Genomic DNA, 23,158 nt, shown 5'->3' with positions numbered 1-23,158 from the left:
GCTCTATGGGGCTTTTGGCAAGGTTCACTTTGCAAAGCAATTCACACTGTTCTAATTCAGGAATGCTTGCTCATTCTTTTTGCATCAATTAAAGTGGTTGAATTTCCGAGTCAAATGCTCTTTTTTGTTAATTATAAAATTTTACGCATTTGCAAGCCTTTATTCTGGTTCTCAAGGAAGTGCCAGCTATCTAAACTCTACCTTTATCACTACTCACCGCGTTTAACCCRAATAACCATAATTTGGAGGTTGTCTTTGGCACGCGGCAGGTCAGGGCGAAGCGGCGCGGAGGACACGACGTCCCGTGCGCCGCTCGGCTCGGCCTTGCAAGAAGAAGAGAGCGCAGTACAATGCAAACTTTAATGTCAATATATACAGAGCTTTAAAGAAAACATTCTTTTTTTTTAAAATTAATGAAATAAATACAGTATGATACAAAATCCACAATATGCTTGGAGAAAGAAATGACAGTTACAATATCTTGTTACCGGGGACCTTTTGTATCGTTTCAGCTCTGACGTACCTCGGAGCGTGTCACTCACTGCGCGCCGCTGGCAACGGTTAATGCCCTTTCACCGAGTGAGATTTATAGCCAGTCCCGTGCCAAACAGTTTTAGCTCTAATCAGAGTTATCAGTGCAAGGATGCCAAAGTGCTTGGGATATTACGACAACGCAGTGACTTGGCGAATGCTGCTCGCAAGCCTTGTGCGACGCACACACAACGGGAACGCTTCGTCCTGCCACGGAGAGCCACGCCGAGCATCCCTGCCCGGACTCACTGCTAATTACATAATTCCCCCCATCGGTAATAAGTTATTTCCCAAATCTCGGTTATTAAGAGACATGACCAATTAAAAATCCTCTAAAGCTTTCAAATTAATTTTTTACGAGAAAATTTGCTCACACTCAGGAAAACCTCGAGGAAACCAGGAATTGATTAATCTGGGGGGACTCGGGTTAGGTAAGTTACGCATCATTCCACTCAGCTCTAGCTGCACATGGGCTTTTTTCTTACTTTGCGTTCATCCTTACAGTCCCAAAGGAAAAATGCAGGTTTGTTAAAGTTAAGAAAACAATTTGGCAGAGTCAATGTTTGAAAAAAATAAAGTAAAATAAAACCTGAACACCACACACAGCAAAAAAACCCCACACTGAAGTAGGGACGAGCAGGATTCAGAATGAGCTTCGCTAAGGAGGTGCTAATGAGAAAGGGTCGCATGTTACCCACAACAGTGTATGCATCTTACCAATAGAGATTAGYGCCTAAGAACATTTTTGAACAAATTTTGAGAGGCTTTTTTCAAGTTCCCATAACATACATGAGGACTTCATCCCCCCTATGGCTTTGGATGCCTTCAGGAAGCTTTGAGAGACAAGTCTGCTCCTGCCGYCCTGCTTTCTCTCACACACATATTCACAAACTTTCAATTCTAGATAGGACTGAAAAAATCAAGTGCTACAGAAGTACATAAAACCGCATACTGATCAGCCTGATTTCATGGATACAGAYCCGCATAATTATGGTGATTTTCTTAAACTTAAACTCCACCCTTAACTTTTCAATATAACTTGAGGACAGAGGGAAGAGCAGCCACCCATCACTGGAGATGACCTACTTATAGGTATGCCGCAAGCCATTCCCAATTGTCAAGATTTGCCAGCAAATCTTTTTGATATTTTGATCATTTTCTTCAACACATATATAGAGCCTAAGCGTTAGATAATGATTAAAATACGGAAGACTTAATTTGACGTAACTGACCTGGGCCTGGAGGGTTTGGATGCTCTCTCTGAACTCAAGTGAGCATTGAAGCCATGCAACCACAGCACGCTTGGACCACCCTCGCCCCGGCCTCTTGGTGTGGGCAGAAAGAATTTACTACTTCCAGGCTTAATGGAGAAGAATAAAATACAGAACCACCAACAGCAGCATTCAGGCCACCAAAAGCACAAAAGGGAGCTTAAATCACCCTGCTAATGCTCTCCGCTCTCCAATTTGGACAGTCTTTAGGAAGCTTCCCTGGCTTCTGCTAGTGCCACAGTAGAACTTTGGAGTTTAATACAGCAATACAAGAGATTCCTTACTTTTTACTGAAAAAAAGGGGGAGGGGGGGAGAAAGGAGGAAAAAAAGAAAAAGGGTATTTGAACMTAACTGTAGCATTCACAGTGATCAAAAGCAGCAGCTGCTGGCTCCAGCTCATCRATGTCAGAGTAATTACTTGGAGGAGCTGCCTGAGAACTGAGAAGCTGCCTTCCCCATTTCTCTGCAAACCTCTAAAAGTCACATTATTACTTATTCAACATCATTATTATAGTAACATGGTAACTAGTTTGGAGTCTGTAATTGTGCAGAGACCATAACAAAAAGGAAACAAATTACACTAACCTTTTGCTCCAGCCAAGAGCACACTTAAATAAACACAATGTTGTTTCAAGTGCCCAGCCGATTACTCGGGAGCAGATCTTGCTACTTTTTATATAATCACCCGATTGAAAAACATCTAGGAAACAAATGAAATATACAGGAAATACGAATGGAATTGCAAAAGAAGTAAGAACGAGGTGATCGTTAAACACTAGAGTAACAGCAACCTGCAAACCATGGTAGAACTCTTCTGTATTCCTGTATATCCAAAATATTCCAAGATTGATATGCTGAGATACTTGCAGCAAATGAACCTTTCCCCCCAGATTAAGCATYAAGAGTGGCGTGCCCGGTACACTGGTCTCTTTAGAGAAAACAAAGATGTTTGACCATATTGTTGTGATAAGACAAAAATCTGTAATGTTACAGTCACCGAAACCTTATTTTTGCTCCAGGAGAAGCACTTACACTAGAGGCTAATAATGATATAAAACCCAGCAGGGATAATGTCACAGAAAATGCTTTGAGTTCTGTGCTCATAATCAGACGTTCCACCCTGTTTGTGCATTTTTCCTCTTACCACCTCTGTTCTGCACGATGAGAAGAACTTAGTCGTATCTTCAGCTGCTTACAACTGCTTTTGTGCAAAATGTTTCTAAGGTGCTTAAACGTGGTGCTTCTGGGCAAGCTAAAAGAAAATACCAATGTTAAACAATTCATGAATACAGGCATCAAGGACCAGCTGCTGCTTTGTGGGAAAGCTGAAGACCATTCAAGTCTGCGCCTAGTGGTGTTCAACTCCTTGCCTAACCATTTTTTTCCTGATGTTTCAACCTGCCGTTATACCTTGCCCAAAAGCTCCATTTCCACCATTTCAGCTTTTCTTGAAGGGAATTCAAATTCTTTCGGCATTTGTAAAATCACAAACAAAATTATGGATAGCCTGCTGATCAGCGGTTTCCACACCAAGTTCTCTGGTAATGAAAAGAAGGATGAACCCACTGGGTAGGAGGCAGATTTCCTACTGAGCAATAAGCTTCCTAGGTAGCACCTCCGCCCTTCCAAGATTTCAAACAGGCACCTCAAAATTAGGCACAAAACAGCCCCTAAAGCTTCCACCATCCACCAAACACTCAAGATACAGTACAGGGTATGTTTTGAGTGATACAAATAGCACACCTATGTTTGCTATGCGCATAAAATCTCAAATCTCTATATTTCCATACTTAACTGTTTGGCCACATCTCCATCTTCCCTTATCACAACAAAAGCAAGCAGCTTATCTAAGAGTGCGTCCAATCAAACACTCTGCAGCTACAAGCAAAAACCACCCAGTATCCTCTACATTAAGGTGCGACTTTGTTCCTGCTCTTGGTAGCTAGACCCCAATTCTCCTGAAAGTTTTATTTTCTTCTGCCCTAAAAGCAAAGTCAAACCACCACAGATGTTAAAACCACCACAGATGTCTTAGAATTCGCTACAAAAGGGATTTGGGACAGAAATTCAATGATGGCAAATCAACCAGAACTACATTTGATTTTTGGTCACTTGGATTCTCTAACTGTTCACAATCTAATTGTTGGTCACTAATATACTTACCTAATATTTTAAATGTGCATCATCCTACTATATCAGTACAATTGTACAGTAATGTCTAAAACTTGTGAAAATGCTTTAATCGAAGCTCATTATCTCCGAGTGTACTAGCTCCCAGCCTACCAGCAGATGCAAGTCACCACTGGTGAAAACCCCAAGATGACCCAGACCCTGAGATTCACTTTCTAACACAGCATTTAGAAACAGCTAAACCCTAACACCAAGACAGAGAGTGGGTGAGTGAGTGAGTGCTGGCAACAGGATATTCTCAGTAACTCGCCCAGAACTGTGAAGTCTCTCTGGTCAGAAGTCCCTTACCCGGGCACACGGCAAGTCTTATTTATTTTCCCAAGCTACCCCTACAGTTAGGCAAATAGGATTTTGCAATTATATTCTGTAATATTTGTACATGCGGATAGAGATTCTGGTAGAAGCAATGTTCTTTAAAAAAAAAATCAAATAAATAAAGAGTAAAATCCATGTGCCAAGTTTGCTATAATAAAGTGTCAGGTGGCCTCATGACGACCAAAATTAATACTGGATATAGTGAGTATAGTCAGTGCCAAGGTGGTGGTAACAGAGTACAAACAGATAGGCAATATAAGTAACAGAATAGTTGCACAGTGTTGTCTTGGTGGCAACAATATTATTTAGATCCTTAATTCTGACAATTTACTCACACAGCTCAGTGCAGAACACGGTACCGCTCGTGGTATTGTCTAGCAACGTTCACCATCTTACAGGAGACCTTTTGTCAACTCGTATTTCCCGTGGGCCACAAGTGATTAAGTTTATGGGTAAAGTGCAAAAAAATTACACATCCTTTTTGTTTGTATTTTCACATAAACTTATCAGTGATTGGCACCATGCAAACACAGAGCTCCCAAATCAGCACTAATGCACAATACGTTGGTSAGCTTTTTGTAACAGCAATGAACAAGTTAAATGATTTATGTTGAATGAATTAAGTGCCCAATTACGAAATAAAAAATTTGTCCTTCACAGTAGGGTCTGAAAGTGTAAAGAAAAAAACCCTTACACYGACACTTTTTTATATACAACTTGGTCATTGGCAACGGTCCCCTAAACCATTTTTGTGAACCCAGCAGAACTATACAGAATAAGAAATAATATTTGCAACAGATCTCAAAGGACAGCGTAGAGAAATTCATTATGATGTACCTGGTGGTAGAAATTAATTTAACAGATACGGCCTGTAAAACAACACAGTATGAACCTGTGGATTTTTTTTTTTCTTTTTTAAAAAAAGGACTTTTACAGAATTCAAGTAGTGTAGCAGGAAACCGTAGATGCCTTTTGATCACAGGTCAGGCAAAATAGAGCCACTTATTGGATTTTTCCCTTGCTCCCGTTGGCTAAGGTGTCCCAGTGGGTCTATAAGTCTGTTGATGTTAGTTTTTTCATGCTCCGTCGCTGAGCTAAACTCGAGGCTGCAACAGGCTCTAACACTGGTTGAAATGTCTTGTGATTCAGTGCAGAATACGTGGCAGCCATGGCTCCCTGGGGAACAAGAAGATACAATAAGGCTGTAAAAATCATTTTTAATCATGAAATACTGCAACAGAATATTCAATTCTAAATGAACTCTGATAGAAAACACCAAACTCGAAGAGGCAGAAATATTTTCTAAGGTTTGTTTTGAAATAGCATTTACTACCAAATCCTTCAGGTTTCTAAGTATGGGTGTATGACATTCCTTTTTATTCCCTCCATATTTTTATTCCCTCCATATTTCTTCCACATACCTTAGATCCTGCAAAAACAGTGAGAATTAGTATCTTCTAAACAATGTTAGCATCAACTTATCAAAATCAGCCACTTAACTGGATATCCATCTCCTGATTTATGAACACGACAGAATTATTACCAAGTCCTTGTTTCCAAATCCAACAAAACTGAAATCTGATGCGAATAACGCGTGACAAGACAGTCACGAGGCTCAAACCCCAAACAATTTATTGGATAAGAACACCTGGAGGCCTGTTGAAATCTGTTTCAGGTGACTTTCAGGTTCTTATACAGCCTATGCTACTTAATCACTGAAACAGAAAAAATGGCAAAGTCTTCCCTTTGATATAGGCAAAAAACACTGCTCACCAATATTTGGTCTGCTTGCCTAACTTTAATGACTATGCATACACATGAGCAAAAAGACTAATGTCAAGAAACAAGTTTTGTCTGTGGCTCTAATGTGACCCAATTCACGGCAAATTGAATTATCTCCTTCCTTATCCATTGTCTGCAACTRGGAGGACTAATCCCAGGAAAAACTGACTAGAATAGAAACAGATTTAAGTGAAGCAAAATATATTTAGTGAAGAACTAACAAAAAGCCAGCCGCCACGTGAGCTGTGATTAACTCCATCTCATTAGTCACGCCAGGGAACGCAGAGGCTGCAGACACGCTGATGGCTCCGTCCACGGCTGCACCCAGGAAGGCAACACAATCTTATGATCACACAGAAGAACAAGGCAGCACCAGGTGGTTGTTCTGGCATTAAACAGTGACCAGGAACTCCAGGATAACAATAAGAAGCTGGAGGAGCTTTGAGAAGAGCTGCTGTCCATTGCACTTCACAATCCAGCAAGATCCCGATTGCACAAAGCCAAGACAAAAGCAACTTCTGGTCTAAAAAGACATTTCCCTTCCTAAGCACAACCTCCTTCCTATTTATTTCCACACAATTTATATGAGTTTTCTCCTCTGCATTAAAGGAAGTGAACATTTGCTTATTAATCCTGTGGCAACCACGTAAAGAACAACTTCAGACAAAGTAATTACATTAAAATAGATGCATCCCTTAACAGAGAATTCCTGGTGCTACATAAGCATCCTCTGCAACATCTTCCTCCTTYATTAATCCATATTTACAGCTTCAGGCAGAAAGWGAAGAACAATGCCCAACAGAAATCAGAGCGGTAATTTGGCAATGTTAATTARCAATAGGGGAGAGGGCAGAGAGTGTTTCTTTCCACAACTGGAAATTAAAATTGTAAATAGTAATAGGAGGGAATGGGGGGAAAAAAGAATTGGGTTGTTTTACCTTTACTAAATGTGGGGCATCTTGCCTGTTGAGCTGATAATGTGGCAGCTGATCCCTACAGGCTATCCATGAATGTTTGAGTACTTGCTCTGCTGTGTACCTCTGATGAGGATCTACGTGAAGCATGTGTGATAACAAGTCCTGGATAAAAGTGAAAATTRTAAGTATTATTCAGCTAAAATAATTTAACCTCAGATGTTAAAGCAATAATTACGGTCGACAATGAAAAACAGCCTATGTGGCAGGAATTAACACAATGCAGACACACACACACAAAATCAACAAATGAAGTGGATCATTCTGTGCCTTGGCACTGCTGAAGTCTGAAACAATGTGCTCTACTATTTAATCCACTTAACAGAGCAGGCCTTTGTCAGGAGACCTACTGTTGCTTTGTGCTTCATATTTCCATTTGTTTATATCTGATACCATCTTCAAAAAAATGATACCATCTAGCCCGATACTGGGCTAGAAATCCTGATCGCTAAAATTCAACAGAAAGGTTTTGTGCAAGAAAGTTCTTATTTGCAAATAGGCCTCCTTATTCCTACTATGCACTTGTCTTATGACAATATAGCACAAGTCAAGTTCGTTTATAGGGATACACTACTGAATATTTTTAATTCCCACAAGAAGCTGTACAAAGAATAAAGCCAAACAGAAATGAACACTGGCTTTGCCTGTTTAGAAATATGGGCAGTAAGGTAGTATCTACAGTGATCTCTCAAAAGGAGAGCTGTATGGGAACAGCAGAACAAAACCAGGAAATAAAAGCAGGTTGGACTTGAGTACTTTTACTGCAGGGAAGCTTATATAGATACAATAGCAAATGGTTGTGATGGACTTGGTTATTTTATGAAGGCAGGTAAACCCTCATTTGAATTCTACAAAAATAAATAAATTTGCACCTTTGCTGCATCTGAAACGGTATCCCAGTTGCCTCCACTTAAAGAGAATTTTCCACTGCCTATCCGTACCAGAATCTCCTCAGGAGTATCATTAGGACCATTGGCAAATGGAGTATAGCTATTAGGAGAAGAGAGAGAGCAGAAAAATTGTGTTATAAAAAAAATCAGGTAAAAAATGATAAATGATTCTATCGAGACACCCCACTGCTTGCAGACAAAACATTACATCTATTAGGTATTTCTTAAAYCAACTTTTCATCTTTGAAATTTTATCATTTCCTTTTTTCTTAATTGGGACTATTCAGGCAGAATAAACTGAAAATGTAAACTAAAAAGATGTTTTAAGTAACAGTATTAGAATAAAGCTTTCTAATCAAAAGCCAAATAAATGGAAGTGATTTATAACCAAAGTTATGCTAGACTGCCGGCGTACACAAAGCAACACAAACCTAGAGCAGGACCCTAACACGATGGTCTAATAAAGCTGGGAGCAATTTAGTGTTTGAGGTTACACGCATGCTTGTGCATTTAATTAGAGGGAACATGAGCACAATGCACATGCATCTGTCATTTGGGGGAAAAAAAAAAATCAAGCAAGTTTTTCGTTTTTACTAATAAAGTTTAGGTGGCAGAAACCATTAGGTTGGTGGRTTTGGAGGCTTTTAATAGTTTATGGGATTTCTTGAAAATTTTATATTATTTTCTACAAACTCTGCTGCAAAGACCATAAGAGAATTAAGAAGTCCACTATCTTAAGGACTTAAACACACCTTTTAACAATGCTGAAACTATTGCCATTTCCTATGCTCCCAGGAAAATACTAAGTACAAATTAAGTATTTAAAAAGAAAGCATAATCAAGTCTTACATTAAATAATTACATTGTAAGACCCTTCAGATTTGAAACAAGCATGACAAAAATAAAGCTCAGTAGTACTTGGAAAGTTCTGCCTGGAATCAATTAATCGATCAYCAGCAAAGGTTTAGGACCTATCCCGGTTAGTTTAACTTCATTAGCCAAAGTATGAGAATTAAGAGGAAACAAAAAGSAAAAACCTGAGCACGTGCTGGCTCCTCTGCCCCCACGCTCCYGGCCTGTCCTACCTGCTGTTCAGTCAGGAACGTTTCTCAAGCAGGCAGGCAGTGCACTGCCCAGTGTCTGCATGCTTGGGCCCAAATTAGGCAGAAAACTGCATTTGCAGGGCTAAATTCTGGCAGCTGTGGTGATTTTTTTTTTCATGGAAATGTTAAATATGATCAGAAAGAGTTTCCAGTTACCTGTATTTATCCATGAGACRCAAGGTCTTTTAATTTTTCTGTTCAACAGAACAGAATCCAGGGGCAGACTAATGAGGTACAAATTCCCTAAGGGCTTCATGATCACTAAGGATCAGTGATTCTGGAGAGTTTAGCAGAGCCTAAGAGGACGACCAAGGACCAGGTGTTTAAAGGTGACAGGGYGGCGGTTCTTATAAAACCCATAGGTTAAGTCCCTGGAAGGGCCAAGAGAAGCTGGACTGTGTGGGCAGTGGGATGGGGAGGACAAAGGACACAAGGGAGAAGAAAACCGCTGGCTATTTTCAGAAGAAGTTCTCTTCCCTAGAGTGTGGGGAGGCTATAGCATTCCATAGTCAGGCATTAAAAAAAGRGATGCCGTGAATCTATATGGTAGATAAATCTAGTTATGCCTACACTTAAAAGCTTCCCCTTCTACTTCAATATCTCTGCCATTCTGCATCCAAATCAATGATGAAGTATCTTATTTTAATCAATGCATGGACTCATGCTGGAATTTTACATAAACACATGAAAAAAGAAATATTTCTCACCCTGCCAACATTGTGTAAAGAAGAACACCCAAGCTCCATATGTCACAAGCAGCATCATATCCCTGTCGCATGAGAACCTATGAAACAAAGAGCTGTTAAGGTTCTTATTGAGCTATATAAAAAGCAATGCCCTTACCTCTACACAAACAATTTAAGGAAGAATAACTCAACATCAGAATAATTTCTGACATTGGATCATTYGTTGCTAAATATAGAGGCAACAGTAACTACTGGCAGTATTTCATGTTCCCAAAACATGATCRTTAAGTTTTCCAGAGGGTTTACATCTTATTTTTAAGGGTAGAGTTTGCTRTTCTTAAGGCAGGTTTAGTACAGTCACATGCATCATATTTATACTTAAATACTTCAAAAATTRAATTTAAATTCTCCTAAAGTAAATTTAGGGTTTTTTCCTCCCTCCTTTTTCAGCACTGCTACAAAGTTTCTTTCGTTGACACATCAGAAAGGGAGCAAGGAGAACSCATGGCAGCTGGAGATACCTCTGGCGCCACGAAGTTCGCAGTGTAGCAAGGAGTCAGAAGAAGTCCATTTTCTCCTCGAAGTTGTTTTGCAAACCCAAAATCACAAATCCTGATAGAATCAGCATTATTTGAATCATCAGTATATAAAATATTACTAGGTTTAAGGTCCCGATGCACTACCTTTAAACAGAAAGAATAAGATCCATCAAAGTTGCTTGTATATACGTTTATGTATATTTTGCAATTCATAAAAACTACTCTTTACAATAGTTATTAACAGTTCTACACAATTACATCAGTTTTTCTGTCAAGTACGAGGGGAAATCTATTTTAAGCAATCTCATTAAAGAAAAAAAACTACCAATTTATAATGCATCTGGAATTAACATAAACAATGTCCAAACAAGCAGAAAAGAATTATCTGCTGCTCTGTGACCTGCAAAAGTAGAGTTGAAAAGGTTGCCAGAATAACAGGCTGGGTTTATATTATTCACCTGTGTCAAAATACTCTGAAATTTTCTGCCCACTTAAAAATAAGCCTACCAAAGTACATACAATTAGCCAAGGTTTTTTGTTAAGAACTGACTGCAATTAGGTCATAAAAGAAAACACTCACTCCTTGGCAGTGCAGGTAGTCCACAGTCTTGGCTATAGTAAATAACACAGCACTAGCCTCTCGCTCCGAGAAGAACTTCTGCCTGAGAATTCGATCGAGCAGCTCTCCTCCTTTCATCAGCTCAGTGACAAGGTATATGAATCTACCATCGTCGTACACCTGCAGAAAAATAACAAGCACATGCGAGTGTACAAATGTATTTTATACTTTTATATATATAGTATGTGTGTATATATCTCACACAATACATACACACCATACAAGTTCATCCAAATCTCTTATAATGACACAGCCTGAAAAGCATGAGAACGACAGGCTCAATCGTGGACCTAGTCATTTACATGAATATATAAAGCACAAACAGGCACTGTCATATTTAGTTCTACAATGGAAGAGTCTGACAGCATTAAGCAGAAAAAAGCTTGCATGTCACTCTGAGATGCAGAGATAATAGATTACTGAAGCATTGAGTCAGAACTAAATTTCTGCAGTCTAGGAACTTTTGTMAAAAGAAGAGACTAGCTCTATTTCTCCCTATGCTTCTTCCCCTGCACAGRGTATTTTTAGCTGCTGGCACTTTGCATATACATGACAATATGTAACTRCTTGTTCAGCATCCGATTACCAATACATTAGCTGGTAGTATTCRAAAGGAAAAGAAGTGAGACAATCTCTAAAAACAGCATCATTTCTCACTTCAAGTTCATTAATATTTGTTCACTAATATCGTTCTGCTACTTTTCCAGATGCTCACGAAGCCTTCAGGATGAGCACAATGAACGAGATCTTAATTTCAAGCTCGGAAGTGACAAAAGAAYTTCTGGAAGAGCAGGGCAGGCAAAGAAAACCTTAGTGAAGTTGTCAGTCATAGAATTTTCCTTCTTTCATTCATCCCCCTGAAAGCCTTTGGTAGAACAGTTTAAACGGAGGGCAAAATTTAGTTTCAAAAGTTTTTTTTAACTTCCCTTTTTTGCAAGGGTAGCTATGGGGAGGATTGAAGCAGAGAATCTTAGGAGATTAAAAGAACATTCAGGAGATTAAAAGAACATTCAGAAAAAGAGTAATATCAAGATTAATGGTATATTTTGAAATACTTCATATACTACGTGTGGGATTCTCTGAACTCATTTTGCTGAGAAACATGCAACCCCAAAACACCACTGTACAACTGTGTGTAGAGTGACTATTGGGTAACAGGAGGTGGTAGAGCAAAAGAGAGGTACGTACATCTTTCAAAGTAATGATATTTGGATGCTGTCCATAGCGCATCAAAATCTCGATTTCTTCTGAGGGATCCCTCTTACTTTTATCAATTATCTGTAAAGAACAGTAACAGGAAAAAATCTTGGCTAAGCAAAGTCTATGTCATRAAGAAAACTTTTGAAAAATTATATTCTCACTTTAGCAGGTGAATCAAAGTTTTATGTGTTCGTCACTTGTTATTAATAATGACTAATTTACCTACAAATTTCACATCTTATAGTCTTATTCGATCATTACTGAATCATTAGCAGCACAGTCTATGCTCCTCCAAAGGACAGTGACATTCACTGCACTGCCTGACACGCCACTGTGTCCCTGCAGCCAGTTCCACCCCCATAGATCTCTTATTTGACTTCAGGTGTGTTCACTGTTGTTTTATACTCTCAGCTTCCACCTTAGATATTTAAAGCCAGAGCACTTCATAGGTTCCACACACAGTCCTTCAGCAACTCAACTGCTACCGTAACGACAGAAGACAATACACAGTCCCACTGAAAGAAAATTGTATTTAATTTCTCACAGCATATAAGCAGCTACACTATCTGAAAGGGAGTGAATAAAAAAGTTACTGACCCACTGCATAAGTTTCAGAAGTGTCAAAATAAAATTCATTTCAATACCTTTACAGCAAACTCCATATTTGTAGCTATGTGTATACATCGCTTGCAGACAGAGTAGGAACCAACACCAATATCTTCCTTCAGTTCATAGACATCAGTAAACTGGGCACTGTTTCCATGAAGTTGCTTGGAAAAACAAACATGCACAAGCTGTCAACTCAAGCAACAAACTGCTCTTTTCCATACCACTACTGTAAGCACAAGTTGCTTCTCCTTGCCCATGCTTTTACTTTTGAATTTTGCCCACRGAGAAATAGAAGAACTACTTTCTTAAACATCTGGAATGAAACTTTTCTGCGAAATTATTTTAATAATACACATTCTATAATAGCCTTACTACCAAAACAGCAAATACTAAATATTGGTCAATTTGGGGCATTTCAAGGAACCGGTTCATTTAAAAATAAGTGTTACCTGGACTATTGGCAGTATATTGGTGAGTGGTGACATTTTATGATCTTCTACTGTCGTAGTTGCAACAAAACTAAATCCTTTGAAGAGCTGATGTGCATTTGCACTGGGTGGGACTCCTGGAGAATCTAATTGCACACACATTTGATTAGCATCACACACTTGTATCCCAGCAAGTATTTTTGCTTTAAAACATCCACAACAAGTGCGTCCAAAGAAACACTTGGGGGGAAAGGAGATGAGCAAAACAAAGCTAGACAGTGAGTAACATTTCTATCAGTCACCTTTCTAGATTCTCTTACTTCATTATGGACACAAAAGTGTTCCCGTGTTTCATTTAAGGCTTCAAAGCATCATTTAAGACTTCAGAAAAAAAAAGAACATACACACAAACGCAATTCGATAAGAAAACTAAGAGCACAGCCTAATGTTCAAAAAGAGCACTCTAGAAACATCAACTTCAGTGATGTAACGTGCAGATATGGCAAAAGRTAATACCTAGTTTTAAATACTGGACGCAACAGTAAAGATAACATTCCCAAAATAAACTCTGGRCTGAACATACGAGTGCTAACATGGATTGCTTAGCATGTCTCAGCTCTAAGTTCAGTTACCARCATATTTTCATACTGCACGAATGTCTAAGAGATATTTCCAAAACAATTTCTTAAACTTCTCTGAAATTATTTGTGACACCTYGGAAATTGGGCCAGGCCAACCGACCAGACTGACACAGGCCACGCTGCGACGGTTCCCCACGCTTCTCTCCTTCCACAGTAACACTCCCCCTTGCTCCCCAGAGTAAAGCCAAATTCAGRATGGTTGGTGGGTGGAGGAAAGGCTCAATGAAAAGTTATTATAATGTTAATTTAAGATTTAATTTTAATAATAATGATGAATAGGCTCAAGAAAGTTACTTAGAGCAAGTCATTTTCAGAGGAACAGTGATCTTTAATAAGCGCTTTTGCAATCAAGTTTAGTTTACTTTCAGTACTAAAAAGATTTAATATATATAAAGCACTGCATTAAAAAGCTATTAGCGCATTTCTAACTTTGGACCATAACTAAGAACCTCCATCTCAGCTGCAGTTATTCTGCCTTTTTTTGTGAATGGAAGTTTAACAGGATATTTCGCTACATTAGAAAACCCTCTCCTGAACAGTATCGAAATGTGTTGCAAATCGTGTCAGGGGCTTTTTCCTCCTGCAGACAAAAGGGAAGCTAATACTTGAGATTCCCATTCAACAAATTCTACTAGGTATTGCCAACAAGAGGAAAAGCAAACCCGGACAGATCAAGGTATTAAGATTAAGCCCTCTTCCTCTTTATAGCAGTTAGACTTGTCCTCTACTTCCCCTGCCTTTGCATCTGGGTAAGCCTCAGTTAAAAGGAAGAAAAAGAAAAAAAGAGAAAAAAAATGTATATTTTGATATGTCACAGGGACCTCTAAGATGGTCTTAAGTTTACATATTTTATATTTTAAATAAAATTCAAAACATCAACCATTTGAATTTTCCCTTTTAATTCACAAATAACAAAAATACTAATTTGTCTAGCTGTGAACCTCATCAATTCGTAACCAGAATACTGACAATTACCTTTTGGTGTTTTTGCTGTGAATTCTGGATCAAAACAAAAAGTATCTTCTGGTTTTCCAGAAGCAGGTTTAAAYGGAGGTTGAATTTCTCTTCTGAATAGTTTCTGAAATAAGACACAGGTATATTAAATAGTGAATTAAACTTGCACAGGCTCTGTAATACTGCCCAGCTAAAAGACAACTCAAAGAYCATTGTTACGCTCTCAACATTTGAGAAAAAAATTTAATATACAGAAAAAAGCACAAACACATTTGCAAAAAAGGGTTTCCATGTACTTTTTATTTGAAAAAGCTGAGCAAAGGAGATGTTACCAAGCAAGTCAAAAATGAAACATGACATGTTTACTTCTTCTGGAGCTGCAGGATCTACTAGCTCTGTACTTTCTAAGGTGCTGGGGTTTATAAGGGCCCCATCAACTCACCTTCCACTTATTACAGAGAACGTGGMACAGCTACTGTGCATTTTACCTTCTATCATCACTTCAGACCCGGGTCACTGCTGCTTAGGAGAGCTGTCAGTATCCTGCAAAGTCTGCCCCAAAGGGAAAATACAGAACAGAGTCTTTACGCCTTCCTGCTCTGTGCAGGCTCGTTCAGCCAATTCTCCAGACTCTTCTAGTGTTTTCCAAGCTCTGTGAGCTGGGAAGGGAGAGGGGGGGAAAAGGAACAAGCGCTCYGCTCCTCTCTCTACTTGAGAAGAATGTTTTGCCCAAGAGACATCAGCAACGCGAGTCTCACGGCAGACCACATCACGAGAGCTGTCCCTAATGGCTTGGGAACGTTTTCTCAGTACTTCTCTCAGCCAGACCTCTTCCCCCCCACCTTGTTCTTTTTATTTAGTCTACCTACACAAGAACTAGCAACACATCTCAATCCTAAAAATCAAAGCAAAGGGACATGAATTCATCCCTAAGCAGTAATAATTATTTAATCATGTAAATAAAGAATAAAATAAAAACAAATTCTTCTGAGGAATTCATTAAGGTAGATGCTAAATTAACACTGAAGTAACCCTTCTCAGAAGTAAATACAAGAAATAAGGAGGAGTACAAAGAACACTTTAAAGGAACAGTTAAGAAGAATACAATTAGCACGGAGAGTTGTGACAGCAAAGAAATATCCTGTTCATTCTGAGGTCTTTTTATGAACATTATAGGAAAGGTTTTCAGAGAGGATTTGCCATACAGTATTTTGGCTTTCTGAATATTTCTGAGCAGCACCTCAGACGTGGAGATCCACAATGGAAACGCATCAAGATGCTTGTTAAAAATTTAACTAAGCAAGCCCTAGACTCCTGATCATCTCAGAACCCTCGAGTCAACACTTGGCTGCGAATAGGGCATGACTGATGTGGCAGGAATACGCTCCAGCTCACGCCAGCCAAGTCCAAGGGAATTACAGTCACAGGGAGCATCCGTGCCCTGTACGGCAGCATAAGGCACCTGCAACTCCATTTAAAAAGCAAATGCACTATTTATAATTGTTTTAATACTCCTGGTATGACAAACACTACAGCTCAAAAGATGAGTAACATTATGGTACAAAATGGAACACAACAGCCAGCTATTCAGATATAAATACTTATGTGACAGCACAAAAACAGTTATCATTCATATCGTTCTGTACTTACATTCCAGTCAACAGTAGAAAAAAAAGGATGTCTCTTGATTTCTTCAACTCCATCTGAACCAGCTCCTGAACAAAGAGAATACTGTATTTTAAACATGCTTGGCTACAGACTCTGAACATGATTGCACTAAAAATGAGCTTTTAGGGTTTTTTAAACTATTACATAGACACAGTTATTCATAATTAATCATACACATTGAGATATTCCAAGGGTGCTACCCCCTTGAGTGTACACSCCAGCAGGGAGGGGAATCGACGTGCAGGAAGCTCAGAGTCTCAGCAGGGCTTTGCTCCGACACCGTCGAAGTACAAAGCAGTGTCAGAGCATCTCTCACAGCGAGACCCATAACAGCTCCCTTGAAAACCGAGGCTATGACAAGGATTTAATTAAACGTATTAAGTGTACACAGCTCACTCAAATTGAGTGAAAGAAAGCTCAATGAATTCGAACTTCTGAAGATTCAAGCAGTTCACAAGACAAAAAGAATGGATTTTAAGACCCAAAGTCTACAAAGTCTTACTAATCATCAACACCAGGGCTGGAGTTTCCAACCCTCTTTCCAGTGAGYGTTTCCTTCATGCAACAAACTCAGCCATTGCATTTTTATTCCAAAGATCTAAATAAATTAACCAACCTAATCTATTTGATGGGTTCCTTTTAAACAGCATCCTCAGAAGACTTTGTGCCTCCGGGCTGAGGAACTGAGGCATTCCCAGTTTTGCTCTATGGAAAAACAAATAGTCAGAGCAATGTATCTCACTAAAAATGTCTATGCTAACTTAACTGAACAATTCAATCTAACAACAATCTGTTCTGAAGTCCTGGTCAGTACACATGTTTTAACTTCATAGCTTTTTGGTTTCACATTATATATGAGCAATTTTCTAATTTAAAAAAATATATATTTTCAGAGTTCATAACAGCAGTAACTTCTCATAAAAACAGTTTTTTACCGGAATCCAGTCCAGAGGAAAGTCACTAAATCCCTAAATCCTTCTAAGATTTACTAGCCCCTGAAGCTCCTCCTGAAGGATGAGCTAACTCAGCAAGTAGCTCTTTAAGTCATTAAAAGACTGCTGCACTTTATCAAATTTATTTTATGAGAAGAATTACACTAAAGCCAGGTATTTACATGCAGAACTGAATATTACACCATCTCCCACAGGTAATACCCAAATAAGCTTGCATTTGTGGTAAATTCAGACTGCCTTATGTCATTAAGAGAGCTTTCCTTATCTCCTCTCAGATACTGAAAGGGCCAAGGCTCTGCCTGTGGTCTAAATGAAATTCTTTTAGCTAAGCATAAACGGAGACTGATACCTGTTTGCCAAACAACTTCACTTAATAATCACCAGTTTATCCAGTTTGTCTCGTTAGGCAGCTTGTGTTGTAACTGAGGTAATTGGAGATGGAAAATGCGAGCACTTAAGTAGGCTCTCATAAATATATACACATGACTATTGCTTACAAAATAACGTATGCTGAAACAGCAGGAAGACAGCAAAGTGGTAAATAATGCTTTGCTAATCCCCTGTACTGTTCTTAATCTTAATTATATATCTTTCTTATAAAGTGCAAGTGCAATTTGCACCTTACAATTTTTGGTGGGGGGAGCTTTCTGGCTTCTTTTGGTTTCCATCCTAGTCATAGTGTGCTCAAGCAAAAGGAGCTACAACAAACACGTTTAAAAATGCATTTATCTGAATTTCCAAAAAATAAGAAAATATACTTACTTCAGTATCATATTCATAGTTTCATTTCGATCTTTACCTTGAAATGGTAGCGTACCAGTAAGCATTTCAAACTGAAAAGAACAAATGTTAATCTAAATCAACATTTTTCCTCCCAGTTGCTTTAAGTGTTACATACTGTACTCCTCCATATTGCTACATTTGACATTGAACTCAAGATATTAAAAAGTTGAAATAAAAAATTGCCTTCATAGACAAATTACAAGATAACAGAAACAACAGAAGTAATGTAATGATGTAGGAAGACCTTACAGCTAAAGTTTGAAAACCCACTTACATTACAGAATCATAAAATCTCCTCTATAACCTAGTTTTGTACATYGCTGAATTAGGAAAGGAGCAAGAAAAAAAAGCAATTCCCAAACAGTATTCTCCTTTTAATTGTAGTGTCAGTGTGGACACTTCAGGCTGATGGTCTACACCATTAAGCCATCCTTACTGCCAGCATAAGAGAATGGCAAAGGCACGAGGGCTGGCATTACTCATTTTACTCTTCATTCCATGGGCTTACTTGTACAAAAATCAAAGTTGCATCAAAAACCAAGCCTTCTGTGAGCTTTTTTTTTTTTAAGCTTAAATACCACATGAAATACATACAAACTGAAGTTTCACACTTATTTAGGAAATGCCTTCATTTCAACTGCTCAAAATATTTAAAGATATTTAATATCTCTGACATTACTATTAAATATTACTAACTATTTAAAATCTCTGACATTACTAACAAGTACTCTTTCCAGGGCCACGCAGGTGAAAGGCAGCTGTTGCTCACATTAACTGCTCTTTCAGCAGCAACTCAGTCAGCAACTCCTCTCCTCCCTTGGCCCAAGGACCAAATGCTTAATTAAATCTGGAATTAGTCTAAGCAGGTTATTTAACCTCCGCCCRGGACACTGGGAGCATGTTTGCACGCTCTAAGCAGGGAAGCAAGGGAGCATACAGTACCATGAGCACGCCAAAGGACCACCAGTCTGCACTCTGGTTGTGGCCTCGCCTGTTTACCACTTCAGGTGCCATGTATTCTACCGTACCACAGAACGAATAGGCCTTCTTTTCTTGGTCTACTGATTCTTTGCTGAGTCCAAAGTCTACAACAGCAGCACARGGAGAGAGCAAGTGAAGAGCTTCAGAGGCAGCTTAGAGCAAACCCAACGCAAGAGGGGTCTGGGGACTGATATCTAGGGACGTCAGATCTATACGTACTGTACATCAAGCTACTTTAAATCATTAATCAAAGCACCCTAAAGCATTAAATTGAGGGCAGGCAACCAACACTTGCTAGTCCAAATGTAAGCAATTCAATAGTTAAAAATGTTATATTGGGGCTCTAAATGCAAGAGTTCTCATTTTCTCTGTTTGTTAGAACATGCTGCCCACTTTATTAATGCAAAAAAAAGGGATACAAGTGAAAGCGAGTTTCAAAGAGAACACAATCTGCATGGTCTGATATTACTGAATGATGAATAAGTAAAGTCAGGCTAAAAATAATGTTGTTACATAAGGCAACATGCTTCTGCAACCTGAATCACAAGTTCAGTAGAGAAAAGTCTTGCGTGTCTGCTCGTTTTATCTTCAGAATAGGTTTCCCCCCCTTATTTAAGCAGGGCTATTGAACAGAGGTTTTTGATGTCAGCCCAACTCGCCAGATGAGGCTCAWGGTTCCCTTTTGCAGAGGGAAAGGTATTTCTAATGATTAATCCTCTCAGCTGCTCTTTTCACTTTCAGAAGGAAGTGAGAATTTAAGGATTCTTCACTGATCCAGAAGGCTGAGAAGCGACTTCCAAGACCAACAGGGATGGGGAATGATGAAAATCCCCCAAACTACTCTCTCATTTTATTTCAAGTGGAATTCAATTTGAAAAATACCATGCAGAATTTTAAAAGTTGTTATTTAATCAACATTTCCTACATTTTCTACTCCTTTTAAGCATTTGTGAATAACCGCCCCCCATCAAAGTTTCTACATGACACCAGCGATAAAAAGAGGTGGAAAGCAATTCAGATGCTAAAGATGTCCAAGAGAATGTAAGTAGAAATCAAATATTTTAATGTGGAATTAAATGCTTTATGTTTTTAAAGAAGCCTCACAACTTAAACCAACCTTCAATATTTATAATTAATGAATATGAGGTCACCCCATGTTAGAAAATATCTGGCTAATAATCATCTGTTTACAAGACTCCTGTGCCTACATATTGCAATAAGTTTGTGAGATTTTTAAAGAGCTTTTCACACCAAAAATAACCCCCTGATCTTCATCTAAAAGGCATTTAACAGTCCATCTCAATACAGGCTAATTTTTGACCTGAAGAGTGGATTTGGTTTTAGTTATTRAAATGTCACTTGAACTAACCTGACCTCAAAGGAATCAGCTTGGACATAAGGATCTGCTAAAGGACTACACTGACTCTTAAGATATTGGGTACTTCAATAAAAGCACCTAGTGATAGATAAAAATCAGTTGAACGAAAAGGGACACAGATTTGTTATAAGACAGAAATAAAATACTTTCTAAGCAGCTAAAAACAGTTTTTATTCATACTCCATCACCACAAATTTATGCACAAATATTAAAGGGCTAAGCTAATAAATGTTACCTACCTGTTAACTTGATATGTCCTGCTTCATCAAGCAAAATGCTGAAAATTAAAATTCACATTCACCAACAGGAATGTTTACATACAACATACAAAACATAACAGTTAACTCGAATCTCCTCCAACAAAAATACATCCGTTGTCTCAAGTATAATAATATTGTCTTATTACATGATTTTGAAAAATAACTATTTTATGTATCTTACAAATCAGAAATTTAATCTTACAAATAAGAAATATTTTTTTTTTTTTTTTTTTTTACATCTTTAAAATGGAGAATGCAAAGCAAAGTACACGTAATAGTGATAAAATACATTTTACTTTACTTTTCTGGCTTCAGGTCCCTGTATACAATTCCCAAGCTGTGAAGATGATCCAAAGCAAGGGCCAGTTCTGCGAGGTAGAATTTCACATCTTCCTCTGTAAACATAACCTAATAAGAACTGTATAGATTTACCTTCTGATCTTGTCTTCAGTTTTTAAAACTGTAATCTAAAAGAAAATACTTCTGTCTACCTAGATTTAAAAACAACTTTAACATGAAGCTTATTCACTGATAAAACCCATGGATTTGCTAGCAAAAATAATACGCAAGAATGGGCTAATCATCAAGTATTCAAGAGAATTAACCTTAATGCTTAAATTAAACAAAGCTTTAAGTTTAATTATATTTAGTCTTGCCCACCACCAGTGCTCCTTCTGACACTATATCCTACACAGACTGCAGTGGAAAGCACTGGTAGTCCACATTGTAAAATTTGATAAATAATTCCCTTTATTGGGACAGTCTCCAGGTTGACTGTCCCTTTGAATTCACATTATCAATATTTAGTGGAAAAAGAATGAAACAGTGAACGTAATCACRTAAAAAGCAGCAGTAAGAATGGAAGGAAAACATACTCTGCTCTTTTCAGGAAAGGAAAAGAAATCAAAAAAAACCATCCCCTGACACGTACACCACTAAAMAACCCTCTGAAATATCAAAGAACCATCTGCTCTTGCATATAGGACACTTCATAAAGCTAAACTTCTGCCCCATATGCTAAACAGGTTGCTTTGGTTCTTGTCAGGTTCTACAAATCACCAGAGAAGCTAATAATCTTTACAACTCCAATTTCAAAAAATCACACATATACAGAATTATTATTCTTTTTTTTGAAAACACCAGGACTAAGGAGAAGAAACACCTCAACTGCAYAGCAAATGGCTAACAAAGCTTCTCTATAAATTAGGGTAAATGGACTTARATGATTTAGAAATAGACTGATTAATTCTTTGAACTGCACATCAATATGTACTCCGTTTTACTGGTAACAAGAAATATTCCCAATTTCCATAGTAACAAGAATTAGTGTTGTGTGAACAACAAAGCTGTTACATAAAAGAAACAGCACAAAAAGTTTCACCTTAATTTTCTAGGAGCAAAGTTGATATTGCTTTTATCTACATAAAGCAGAAGACAACGAAAACTTGGGTAGTGTTTGTCTGGGAAGAGCAAAATGCAAATCCCAAAGAGATGATGAATGGTGATCTGCAGTTTTACAGCGAAAGCTTCATTTAAAACTACCTTATGTCCTGTTATACTAGAATTTCTCCTACATATATACAATTTCAAAGCAAAAATTGACCTCTTGCTCACATAATGTTTCAAAAGCATTAGTTATTATTAATTTAATTATGATTTTAATAGCTCATAGTTAGTGAATTTAGTCCTCTGTTCTACCAAGGGCAGCTAAACTCCACCTCCCCCAATTCTTCCTTCTCTTTTGCCTGTTCCTGAAATTAAATGGGATATTTTAAAAATAAATATCAAAAAAATGAAAACCTAGTTCATGTCTTGCAGATATGGGGGGGTAAAACAGCCTCCTTCATCTCAAATAGAGCTCAGGTACCCAGCTCTGCCATATTAGAAAGTTTCTTTTTCAATGTATTAGAAATATAAACATCGACATTCTAGTTTAAACATCAAAAAGCTCTCTTACTGTCAAGTAGTTAGAAAAATTAAATTAAAAAGAGCTTTATGAAAGGTTGGCAGAAAAGAAAAAAAGCACTTACAAATATATTGCCAATACTTAACCTAAAATAGGAGTGTGTGATGACAAATACTTGAAAATAAATAAATAAATAGGCTGCATCATATTCTCTGCCCTGAAGCTGCCTCTCCAGAAAACAAAAATAGAAATGAAACTGTTCCAACAACATACCAAGACTAGGTAGAGGGGAAAGAACGTCTTTAAAATAAGCAAAATTCTCACTTGGTGAGATTTATCGTTAAGACTTGTATTATAACATCATGAATTTTTAAACTGTAAAAGAAACCTTATAAATACGGTCTTTCATGATCATCTGAACTGACCATGATCTTTGTATATATTTTTTTTTGCTAAATCTTAATGTACTTCAGCTAGGTTTCCAAGCAACAACACA

The 23,158-nt window shown here is 38.0% G+C and overlaps 1 protein-coding gene across 1 annotated transcript in view; it reads right to left on the bottom strand.

Annotated features, from left to right (window-relative positions):
- Positions 1 to 914: 914 nt before the first annotated feature.
- RPS6KA6 (ribosomal protein S6 kinase A6) overlaps positions 915 to 23,158 on the bottom strand; it is a 36,768-nt gene continuing 14,524 nt past the window's right edge. Inside the window, exons 7-22 of the mRNA XM_026054624.1 lie at positions 21,058 to 21,164; positions 20,736 to 20,773; positions 19,080 to 19,222; positions 18,117 to 18,187; positions 17,018 to 17,106; positions 16,384 to 16,448; positions 14,755 to 14,857; positions 13,160 to 13,284; positions 12,746 to 12,871; positions 12,090 to 12,179; positions 10,863 to 11,021; positions 10,265 to 10,426; positions 9,765 to 9,841; positions 7,937 to 8,054; positions 7,029 to 7,169; positions 915 to 5,484 (exon numbers count right to left, since the gene is read on the bottom strand). Coding sequence (XP_025910409.1) covers positions 5,359 to 5,484; positions 7,029 to 7,169; positions 7,937 to 8,054; positions 9,765 to 9,841; positions 10,265 to 10,426; positions 10,863 to 11,021; positions 12,090 to 12,179; positions 12,746 to 12,871; positions 13,160 to 13,284; positions 14,755 to 14,857; positions 16,384 to 16,448; positions 17,018 to 17,106; positions 18,117 to 18,187; positions 19,080 to 19,222; positions 20,736 to 20,773; positions 21,058 to 21,164 — 1,740 coding nt within the window. The 3' untranslated portion in view covers positions 915 to 5,358. The remainder of the gene's footprint in view (positions 5,485 to 7,028; positions 7,170 to 7,936; positions 8,055 to 9,764; positions 9,842 to 10,264; positions 10,427 to 10,862; positions 11,022 to 12,089; positions 12,180 to 12,745; positions 12,872 to 13,159; positions 13,285 to 14,754; positions 14,858 to 16,383; positions 16,449 to 17,017; positions 17,107 to 18,116; positions 18,188 to 19,079; positions 19,223 to 20,735; positions 20,774 to 21,057; positions 21,165 to 23,158) is intronic.

Source organism: Nothoprocta perdicaria, unplaced genomic scaffold (assembly GCF_003342845.1).
Source record: "Nothoprocta perdicaria isolate Ctin4 unplaced genomic scaffold, notPer1 scaffold_124, whole genome shotgun sequence".
Taxonomy (NCBI): Eukaryota; Metazoa; Chordata; class Aves; order Tinamiformes; family Tinamidae; genus Nothoprocta; species Nothoprocta perdicaria.
The sequence above is the reverse complement of the archived record's forward strand: the minus strand, read 5'-3'. Positions and strand labels throughout refer to the sequence as shown.